An 11,703-nucleotide genomic window follows, 5' to 3' on the forward strand; every position below is an offset into this window, starting at 1 on the left:
TGTACTTTTAATCAAAGAATGTTATAATGTATGCTCTGTACTCTTAATCAGTTGATTTTATTACATTATGGAAGACTGAAAGGCAAAACACTCCTCACTGAGCGAGAAACAAGGGTGGGGCAGAATTAGAAACAGATGGTCAGTGAGTCATAGGGCGCTGGTCAGTGAGTCATAAGGCGTTAGGAAAGTCCGGGATTTTCGGCAAACAGACAAAGGTCTGACATCATGCGATGGGCAGGCTCCAAGGAGACATAGTCCTGCCTTGCAAACCGCCCTGGGTTAGAGGGCATAAATACTGATGTTCGGGGGAGAAATAGTGTTCTTCGTCCGCGGCGCAGAAGAGGAGCCACCAGAGGAAGCAGGCTAAAGACCAGCAGAGGACCACACCCCGGGACCGGGTGAAAGCTCCAGGACTTCACGCCGCCTAGAAGGGATGAGTTCCACCCGCCACCGACCCTGGTTCCAGATCCGACCAACTACTCTGCCTCTACCCAACGCTCTCCAAATCACCGCAGCCGACTTGGAAAAGAGACGGAGGTCTTTTAAAGACAAAGAGTCTGCACGTTCAAAGGACAGCGTGAGTCTTCGCTCCGCTTCTCTTCAAGAAAGAGGACTTTGCTCCGGCAGGACAAAGACTCTGACCAAGGACATCTAAAGATTACAGCTGCCGAGACCAAGAACCATCGGGTACGAGTTGACCAGCTTCCCCCAAAAAGCCTCGCTCAGTGAACTTAGTGATACAGGTTAGGGATAAGAACAAGGATAGGATGTGAGTGATCCTAGTGATTTTATTATAATTTTTGCCTCTTTTACAACCTTTGGGAATTTAACCTGTTGTCATATGCCCCTGCTAAAGCTTGCTTAATAAAATTGTATTCTAAAATTCTAATGAGAATTGTGAACAGTGAGTTTAATTGTGTCAGTCTTAATTATTGTTGGTTCTCCTAAATATGGTAAAGTTAACATACATGATTCTAGAGAAAGGGTGGCTTTGTGTTTTCCTCTGGTGAGTGTTAAAATAATGACCCTGGGACTTAAATCTAAGTCACTAAACTTAATCTAGCCGTTAACAAGTGCCGTTATCTTAGGAGAGGAGCTACCATTAACAGGAGTGGTTGTAGGGGTTATGCAGCTGTGAGGGCTACTCAGTTGATTGTTTCTCAACTGTAAAGGGTCATAACTTCTGGATCGAAGGTAGTCAGAGCTAGACGAGTCCTTTCCGACCCCAGTTTAAACAGATAATTCTCCACAAACTATCTCTAGGGTAAGACCCGAGTTTCTGGGGATTTTCYGGACCTGTTGGACAGAGAACTGGGCAGTAGTGAGTCCAAAGAGTTGTGAGGAGTAGGCGGAACTTACTATTGGGTAGTAACAAACATGATGAAAAACTACTAGCTCCACTGGCAAATGATTTCACTTAGTACTTTTTCTGTCAGGATTCGGGTTAGTGTGAGTGGTCTTTCCTATAGAGGATCTTCGGGAGAGAGTTCTGACAGGCTGGTGCACCGGCAGCTGATTCCGAGTGATGGTGGACCTTTAAGAAGCAGTGGAGTCACTCATCGCTCCCACTTGTTGGTCAGAGTCTAACCAGAAATCATGCTATGGATGTTTTAAGAGACTTCAAGTAATATTGTGTCTTCCCTCAGAAACCGACGAGCTGTGGAATCAAGCCAGGAACCAAGTCTGGACTAGGAGTTTGTTTCCTGYCAAAACCAAACATCTCCSCCTGCCGCTCTCCTCCCCTCTCCATCATTGGTCTTCGGTACGCTCCCGGATCGTAGCCTTTTCCCTCYGCGCAACCACCATCCGAAAGACAGTAAGCTTATCCCTCTAAACCAATCAAGATCTCTCAACTCCGGTCCCTACCAATATCTCCCTTCTCCGAACAGAACCTGAGCTGACCTACCCACCCATCCTCTGGAGCACAATCAGATTGTAATTTTTGAAATACATTAAACTTTCACTGAACAGTGTTCTCTGTTTTTTTGTGAACTTGCATGTGGGTCAAGAAACTAAAATCCAACATGACAGAACCATCGAGCCAGTTCGACCCAGCAGGTTCTCACACAAGACCCGCTTTAAGCTCAGCTGAACTTCTTGGCCCGTCACGACGCCATGCTTCATACTCTATTGGATCAGCAGAATTTCCAGGGGCAGATAATGGATCAATTGAGAACGTCAGTCTCAGAATTGACAGACTGGAACAAAATCATCAGCCTCCTAATACAGCCAGCGCAGCAGCAGCAGCCGCCGCCGCCCCTCCACCCGGTGGCCTCCAATTCAGTCAACCCCTACTGGGACACACCGGGGTCGTGAGATTTCGCTTCCGACACCTGTTCACTATTCTGGAGAGATTGGAAAGTGTGGAGGATTCATTTTGCAATGTTCCATCGTATTTTGCAGAACTACAGACTGTTTTCCAGATGACTCTGCCAAGATAGCGTATATGATCGGGTTATTGAAAGGGAAAGCCCTGCGATGGGCAGAAGCTAAATTTAACCTGGCATCTCTTTCTCAAATACCATTTGTTACCTTTCTAAGTGAGTTAAAGCAAACCTTCGGCTATGCAGTCTAGTTCAGAAATCACGCATCAGCTTTGGAACTTGAAACAGGGATCCCGTTCTGCAGCTGCATTCACAATAGATTTTCGCACCCTTGAAGCTACGTCTGGGTGGAATGACGAAGCTATAAAAGGAGCCTTCATTCAGGCTCTAAATGAGACTCTTAAGGATGAACTGGTCTACAGGGACGAACCACCCAATTTGGAGGCTTTAATATCCTTGGCTATTAAGATTGATAATAGACTTTGAGGAAGGTGCAGAAAGAGCAAGGGATCTAAACCTGTGTTTTTTCCAGACAGTTTCGCTTCCGAGGTTGCCATGGAAACCATACCGAACACGCTTCATCCCAAGGAACCCACGCAGATTGGCCGCACCAGGATTTCCCCCACAGAAAGGCAACGAAGGCTAGAAGTTTGAGCCTGCTTTTACTGCGGTCTTACTGGCTGCAATTTCACAACAAACTAAACCTGTCGAACTTCTGGTTTCTGGCAATCACCGAGAGTTTTTGACTTTCTATGTGTTCCCCTTTCCACAGAGCCCTTTGGTGCTGGGTATTCCCTGGTTGAGACAACATAATCCTCACCTTAACTGGTATGAGGGAAGAGTGGAACCATGGAGCAGAACCTGCCACGCAACCTGCCTGCTGTTGGCCTTGACGAATCCAAAACTTGGCACCACCCAGGAGGACGAAGATGACGCCCAGGATCTGTCCAAAGTGCCCTCCGACTATCATGATTTGAAAATGGCGTATAAAAAAAATAAAGCGCTTTCACTTCCCCCTCACCGCCCCTACGACTGCGCTATTGATCTTCTTCTGGGCGCTCCGCTGCCCTCCAGTCGGCTGTATAACATTTCTAAGCCAGAGAGGGAGAGTATGCTGAAATATATTAAAGAGTCACGGGCTGCAGGCATTATCCGCCCGTCTATGTCTCTGTTAGGGGCCGGATTGTTTTTTGTATCAAAGAAAGACGGTTCTCTCAGACCATGTATTGATTACAAGTGCCTTAATCAGATCACAGTTAAAAATAAGTATCCTCTTCCCATTCTCACGTCAGTTTTTGAACCGGTTCAGGGTGCCACAGTGTTCACTAAATTGGATTTACAAAATGCTTGCCATCTTGTCCGTATCCGTGAAGGTGATGAATGGAAAACCGCGTTCAAAACTCCATTGTGCCATTTTGAATATTTGGTCATGCCATTTGGTCTGACGAACGCCCCAGCGGTTTTTCAATCTCTTATCAATGACGTGCTGCGTGATTTTCTGGATCAGTTTGTGTTTGTTTACCTGGACGACATCCTGATCTTCTCTAAGAACATAATGGAACACAAACAGCATGTCAGATTGATCCGACAACGTCTTCCAGAAAACAGTTTATAAGTTAAAGTGGAGAAGTGCGAGTTTTATGTACCTTCCATCTTGTTCCTGGGGTTTATCTTGGGGAGCGGGCAGGTGAAGCCGGATCCGGAGAGACTTTGCGCACTTCTGGATTGGCCGACTCCCTCCTCCCGGAAACAGTTACAACATTTTTTGTGGGGTTTGCCAATTTTTATCGGAGGTTTATCTGCAACTACAGTCAAACTGCAGCCCCCATGACAAGTCTCACATCCACAAAGATCCAGTTTACTTGGACTCCTGAAGCAGAAACAGCTTTTTCGGCTCTGAAGGAAAAGTTTGCTAGTGCCCCTGTTCTGATCCAGCCGGACCCTTCTCAGCAGTTCACGTTGGATGTGGATGCTTCTGACTCGGGGGTTGGAGCAGTCTTGTCTCAAGTCTCACTCTCTGATCACAAACTGCATCCATGTGCCTTTTTTTTTCGCCGGCTGTCACCTTCGGAGAGAAACGATGATGTGGGGGATCGTGAGTTGTTGGCTATTAAAATGGCTTTTGAGGAGTGCGCCATTCCCTGGAGGGGGCTGAGCTTCCGATCGTGGTGTAGACAGATCATAAGAACTTGTCCTACCTGCAGACGGCCAAAAGGTTGAATCCTCGACAGTCAAGATGGTCTCTTTTTTTTTCGAGATTCAATTTTCTTATTTCTTACAGATCCGGCTCAAAGAATGTGAATCCTGACGCCCTCTCTCGACAATTCTCCTCTGACGAAGGTGACCTTGTTGTGGACACCATAGTGCCACAATCATGTATCATGGGGGTGGTTTCCTCCCTTCAGACGAAGGGCAGGGGTTTCCAATACCTTGTGGATTGGAAGGGTTACGGCCCTGAAGAGCGCTCCTGGGTTCCTGGGTCATTTATTTTAGATGAGTCTGCTCTTAGAAGATTTCATGCCTCCAGGGATTTGGGATCGTCCAGACCGCCAGGTGGCGGTCATTGAGGGAGGGGTACTGTTAGGATTCGGGTGAGTGCTCTTTCCTAAAGAGGATCTTCGGGAGAGAGTTCTGACAGGCTGGCGCACCAGCAGCTGATTCCGAGTGATTGACTGGTGGACCTTTAAGAAGCAGTGGAGCAGTCACTCATCGCTCGATGGTCCCACTTGTTGGTCAGAGTCTAACCAGAAATCATGCTATGGATGTTTTAAGAGACTTCAAGTAATATTGTGTCTTCCCTCAGAAACCGACGAGCTGTGGAATCAAGCCAGGAACCAAGTCTGGACTAGGAGTTTGTTTCCTGTCAAAACCAAACATCTCCGCCTGCCGCTCTCCTCCCCTCTCCATCATTGGTCTTCGGTACGCTCCCGGATCGTAGCCTTTTCCCTCCGCGCAACCACCATCCGAAAGACAGTAAGCTTATCCCTCTAAACCAATCAAGATCTCTCAACTCCGGTCCCTACTAATATCTTCCTTCTCCAAACAGAACTCAAGCTGACCTGCCCACCCATCCTCTGGAGCGCAATCAGATTGTACTTTTTGAAATACATTAAACTTTCACTGAACAGTGTTCTCTGTTTTTGTGTGAACTTGCATGTGGGTCAGGAAACTAAAATCCAACATGACATTTTCATCAATATTAAGAAATTATTTACTTAAAAAAGCTTCTATATCTTGCTGAAAAGTTACTTAAGTTAGTCTTGAAAAAAAAATAACGATATTTGCACTGAAAAATAGACCAAAAATACTTGGTACTATTTTGTGTTTTGCAGTGAACCACCACATTGATTGCTTTATTGTATATTCAAATGAATTATTTTATTTCAGAAGCACAATGACACTGAAAAAGTAGGTTTATTATTAGTTAAATAGGGAAACTATTATATATAAACAAATAATTCTTAGCACCACCATGATAAAAAAGTACTTGAACAGGTTTTGATATCCTCTTTACTTTATGAGAGTGTTGAGGAACGTTTAGTTACTAAAAGAGAACTTCATATGTATATACCTGGGGTATATATGATGTGACCAGGGGTCACGTTAACGGAATATTTTATGTACTTGACCGTTTTGGATTTTTTTTTTCAATGGTGGAAAAATTTGATGCCCGTCCGTCGGTGCAATTGTGCAGACATTTTAGACTTTACGCAGAGTTAATCGCAGAGGCAACTAAAATCAATCAATAAAAAAAATCTTATCTGAATATTATCTCATGGGCACTGAACTCAATGTGTCTTGCCGACCGGAAGCTGACTGAGTGTTGAAGAGTTATGGACAGGATGCTATGGAGTGCGTCTGGTTCAGAAGCGCATTTCAAACCAATGGTTGAAATTCCAGTTCCCATTACGCACAGAACAAAAAAATTAAAGAGGATGCAATGTTGTGTTAATCCATTTGTAGTCTAAACAGGAGAGCTGGCAGTTTATCTTGAATAATTAAATAAAGGTGCAGAAGTTAGTTAGACTATAACATGCGCAGTGTGCTGCATAACCAATGCGGACAAGGCTCTGCTGCTGTGAAGAATTAAACTTAACTCACCAGATGCAACCAGGAGGAATTTGTGAGGCTGTGCGTTCAGAACCGAGCGGGTGAAATAATGTAATTTAAGTGGAGTCTTTAATTTAATTTATTATAAGTTATTGGGGCCACAGTCAGTGGTTTGTGTCACTATGGAGAAAAAGTTAAATGCATTTATCTGCTTTATGTGTGATGGGACCTGGATACACGGTTCAAATAGGTGAACACTAACTAACCCGCATAAAAATGCAGCTCAATAGCCATGTTAATATGATTATAATTTGACAGGTAAAATCAGTACATGACAGATTTTTTTTTAATGCCGTCAAGTCAAAATGACAGACAAAAAAATGTCTAGTGCGTTCTCTGGCTGTGACACTCTTCAAAACTGGAAAGAAAAGAATTTGTTGCTAAAGTAGGGGAAGTTTGCATTACTCTTTACACTTTAACTATATCTGTATGTCACTGTTTCCATTGTCATATGTGCATAGTAATGGTTCCAGTACAGTTATTTATTTATTAGCTTGCATAACTTAGGCAGAGCTCATGCTTCACCCAAACTCTGCGCAGCCATTTTTCCATCAGTAAACTGTTGTCTGCACTGAGAGTTTTAACAGAATTGTACATGTTTCTTTCAGAAACTAAAAGCTACAAAAAAGAGACAAAAATGTTTCAGTAAGCACAATATTTAAGCTTCTTTCTTTGCAGCCTAAATCAAATATTTACCTGAAGTTGATGAGTACAAAAGTGCTGGAATCATAAGCAGGAACCAGCTCACTAAAAAACAAACATTCAGTGAGTACGTTCAACAGTTGTTATAAGCCATGAAATCTACTGAAATCATTATATTTTGCTTCCACTGAGATTACCTAGTGAAGTCCGGTGGGACCGGCGTGGTGACGAACGACTGCATGGGTTTACGGTGGACCTGCTGGAACATGAGCAGGATCTCTGGGCTTTTAGAGATCAATTCACTCTTACTGCACGAGTGAAGCTGTGCAACACAAACACATGCAAACACAAACACAATATTATCATCAATTCAAACTCTTTGTTCAGCTTTGCTTCCATCTCTGTACCACAATCCAGAGGTCTTATGCCACCCCTAAGAAGATAACGTCCTGAGATCCATACTTAATGTCTCCTTTTTGGAAGCTAAATACTGTATCGCATCCCCATGGAAGAAAGAGACATTGTGTGGAATTTCACAATGGATTACACAAATGACTGTTTACTTTGCACTTAAGAAAATCAGCTATGTTACAATGAACAAACTTGATAAATTTTGGGGAATCTGGTCTGTCTTTCACACTTGGCTGATCCAACTCAACAGGTGGAGAGAGGGCTTGTTGTAAGACAAACTGGTGTTTATGCTGGTTGGTCTAATGAGGGTCTGCTGCAATTTTTTTTCTTCTCCCATGCCCTTTTGGTTTATCTTGTCTGGGTCTATATTTTTTGCATTTGTAAGTGATTAGGCATGTTCTCGTGGTCTTGTTAAAATCAATAAACATATGTTTAAAAAAAAAACGCAATGTGACTTTGATGTTACATGTAACACAAGCACTTTATAGAAACAAACTGTGATTCATTACAGTACTTCAGATGTAACAAAGTACTTGAACTTCATTACATTCCAACACTGTCCATAACTATTTTTGGTTATTTCTTTCTCAAGCGTTTTTTTTTATTATGCAAGATTTCTTGAAGTTGGTGTTAGTAGGAATACAGAATTTTTTGAAAAGGGAATATATTCTTCTGAGGCAGCCAATAATGAAGACAAATCTTTGAGATTACAGTTTTCATGGCTAAACTAGGTTAAATATACTAAAATAAGCTAAACCAGGGTGATTGTGACAGAACAATGTAATTACATGGCATGACAAGAGTGGTTTCTGGATTGCTTTGGATACTAAAACAATTGATCAGTCAACAACGGACCTGATGCTCCACCTCCTGCAGTAGGGATTCCAGCAGCTCCGTCTCCTGGGTCAAAGACGTCTTCTGGCCTGTTGGGGAGGACAAGGCATTTCTATTTGCAGTTTGCTGAATGCTAGCCCTGATGGAGGGCTGCAGATGTTGTGTGTGGGTGCTGCTAAGAGCAGGCATCTACTTGCTCCTGAAAAATATTTCAAATGTGTATTAGTCGTATCTAACAGCAGCTCTGCTGTTTTCAGCACCAAACTGAAAGTTTTTGTTGAAGAGAGAGAAAAAAAAAACACCTCAGGCCACATTTTAGTGCAATGACAAATATAAAATCTTTTCATATGGGAAAAGCAAAACAAAAGGGCTTCAAGGTGACTGTTGTAAGAATCAATGGTTCAATCCTAGGATTTTACACATTAGAACATTATATGGAAATGCAACAAATTTCCGGATATCAATATTTAGCAAAGATCAGGCCAAAATAAAAGCTGGGTGTTTCCATTGAGACACCCTTAATGCAATCTTCCACACACCATGTGAGAAAGATTATTCACAAGTCAGAAACTTTTAAGACACCTGACAATTTTCCCCAAAGTGATCATCTCAGGACTTTCAAAGTGTGCAAAACTCAGAGAAAAACTCTTCAAGCCTCCATCAGCAAGTTTAACTGCTAACCAATATTTTTCCAATTTGCTGCTGCTTCCAGATCAGTTTTTGGTGTCCTACCCATGAGAGTGATAAGTTTGTTCTTCAGCTGGTTGTCCAGACGAGCAATCATCATTTCCACCGCGTTCCGGATCTCCCTCACCCTCTCGTCCTTCGCTCCCCTCACAGCCTCCACGTTTCTCTCCTGAGCAAGAAAACGTGAATCAGTGTGTGCTTCCTAGAGGACACTTGTGGTAAAACATGCTGAATAAAACTTAAAAATATTATGTGCTGCTGGGTTGTCATTGTAAATTAGTGGAAGACCAAAGACCACAACTGCAGCTTTTTTATGATGCAAGACGTCAGGAATTCATGTAGTGATCTGGACTTACACAAAAAAATCTAAAAGGAGACTGAAATTGTTATAACAGATTATTCCATCTGTTAAGGGGGAATTTTTCTGCCACAATTTGAGAGCACACATTTTCAGTCTGAAAGTAGATTTTCATGTCTTTTGTTCTCAAAACTTTAATAGTTGTCCTTACATTTTCAGTTTGAAAGCAGGACTTTCTGTCTTTCTTCTCAAAACTTGTAATGATTGTGTTCAAAATTTCTGTACTCTTTCAAATATTTACTGTGCTCTGTCAAACCTTTTTCCTCGTGCTCAAAACTTGTCTCTGCTTGCATCAAATCTCTGCTTGCAAACCTCTCTGCTCCATACTGGATGTGTTTGTTTTCCACTAGTGGCTGTGTAGCTACTCTCGATTGCAACAACCTGCTCCGTGTTACACTAAATATCCACCAGCAGTGGGCTACTAGTCGCTAACAGCCTACTGATCATAGTCAGGAGTTCGTTCACCAAACCAAAGAAAATGGATCCGCAGAACCAACTTACAACTTAGTCATGACATCTTATCCATTTGTCTGTGCATGAAGGATAGGCATATGTTTTCTGTTAATGGTGAGCTAAGCCTCACCTTGGATTGGTCAGCCTCTCGTCAACTGCGCTGGTTTTTTCGTGTGCTGAGGAGCGATCATAAATGGCAGAGAACAGATTGGAGGTTAGGCTGGTGTTCTGACTACGGTCATACCCGTAAATGACCGTAATGCGCATGCGCATGTCGATGTTACGTCACATACTGCTTACTCAGCAGATTTCTTATAAATCCGTCATACTTGTGTGTTATGTTTCTCAGAAGTTTACGATAAATTTTATTTAATAAAGCTGCTATGTTAATCAATCATATTAACAAAAATGACTTTTGCTGTTTCCAATATCGTTACCATACTGTAAAAAAGACATTAGTCCCGTTTAGCGTCACTATTACCACAAATTCTGTTTGACTACAAATTTGGTCTTCCACGGGATATTTTGTCCCTGTAGCTAATCTACCTTTTTAATATTTTAATACCTCTAAGAAAACTGCACGGAATATGTCCTAAAAAAAAAAGCATGAGTAACGCTGGATGCTGACCGAAGCTGTTAGGCAACAAGCAGAACAACATCTTTCTGCACACTGCGCAGAAATAACTAGATTTTTCTCATTTTTTTTATTTACCGTAAACTTCTGAGAAATAAAACACAAAATGAAACTTCTACAGGTATGACGGATTTATGAGAAATGTAACATCGAGGTGCGCATGCGCATTATCACAAGTTATGCTGGATTTACGAGGTATGACCATAGGCGTAGGAACCGGGGTGACGGGGTGACATGTCCCTCCAATATTGGAAGGAGGCGTATTTGTCCCCCCCGCCCAAATAATTTCACCTCAGTTACGAAAACGTTTGATTTTGAAATTTTCCAGTCGAGTACTTTAAAGGTGAGCCCTCTCCATATAAGCTTAGTGTACAAACAACTATAAAGAAATCTATAAAGAAATCTGCCCCAGTGAATTATATAGTAGGCTTCCCCAGTCATTGTTGACTCATGGTTGCACAAAGCTTTACAAGACCAACTGATTTTAGTGACATTGTCGGTGTAAAATATTAAATAAAATGTTATGCTACGTGACTGGAATTATCTTTACTCTTACTCTTTCACTCTCTTTCGCTCTTGCTCTCGATGAAGGCGGATGCTTTTTTCCTCTGCTCCCTCCCTGCCCATGCAGGGTTTTTGTCCCGTCTTTTCTATATTTTTGGAGCCTTTCTTTGCACATCATCCAAATCTACAAATTATGGATCTGGTCAGCCAATCCCTCAATGCAATTGATCAAATTTTCAACCAGAAGTCTGGGTACAGGAGAGTCCTCTTGTCCTGCGGGGACAAACCCAGCAGGATTCACCCTAGATTTATTCATGATAACAGGATTTCTGCTGTTTGGAGCTTGTGGATTCCTGGATTATCGACAAATTTGTGACGGACTTGGCTGAACTAGCGAACACTTGGACTGTTGGTGTGGATAGAGACGAAGACTCTAAAACTCACTAATGCAGTGTTTTTCAACCACTGTTCCGCGGCACACTAGTGTGCCGTGAGTGATCGTCAGGGGTGCCGTGGAAATTATTCAATTTCACCTAAGGTACCGTATTTTCCGAACTATAAGCTGCTACTTTTTTTCTAAGCTTTGCTGTGTATTTTTCTTCAACCACCAGRGGGCTCTCTAGCAGGAAGTGAATCATTAGAAGTCAAAATTGTAAATCAAAAGAAGAACGTGCTAATTTTCGACCACATGCTAGCAGCAGGCACGACAGAGAAATGTTTTCAAACTCATATCATGCAGCTTTTAA

General features: G+C 42.4%; 1 protein-coding gene across 3 annotated transcripts in view; it reads right to left on the reverse strand.

The window, feature by feature from the left end:
• The window catches only part of trim37 (tripartite motif containing 37), a 79,452-nt gene that overhangs the window by 55,127 nt on the left and 12,622 nt on the right, over nucleotides 1-11,703 (reverse strand). For all 3 annotated transcript variants that reach the window (XM_008428660.2, XM_008428661.2, XM_008428662.2), the window contains 4 exons: nucleotides 9,054-9,177; nucleotides 8,343-8,410; nucleotides 7,274-7,398; nucleotides 7,131-7,181 (listed from right to left, as the gene is read on the reverse strand). In XM_008428660.2, coding sequence (XP_008426882.1) covers nucleotides 7,131-7,181; nucleotides 7,274-7,398; nucleotides 8,343-8,410; nucleotides 9,054-9,177 — 368 coding nt within the window. The remainder of the gene's footprint in view (nucleotides 1-7,130; nucleotides 7,182-7,273; nucleotides 7,399-8,342; nucleotides 8,411-9,053; nucleotides 9,178-11,703) is intronic.

The sequence above is a fragment of the Poecilia reticulata genome, linkage group LG14 (genome assembly GCF_000633615.1).
Source record: "Poecilia reticulata strain Guanapo linkage group LG14, Guppy_female_1.0+MT, whole genome shotgun sequence".
Lineage (NCBI taxonomy): Eukaryota > Metazoa > Chordata > Actinopteri > Cyprinodontiformes > Poeciliidae > Poecilia > Poecilia reticulata.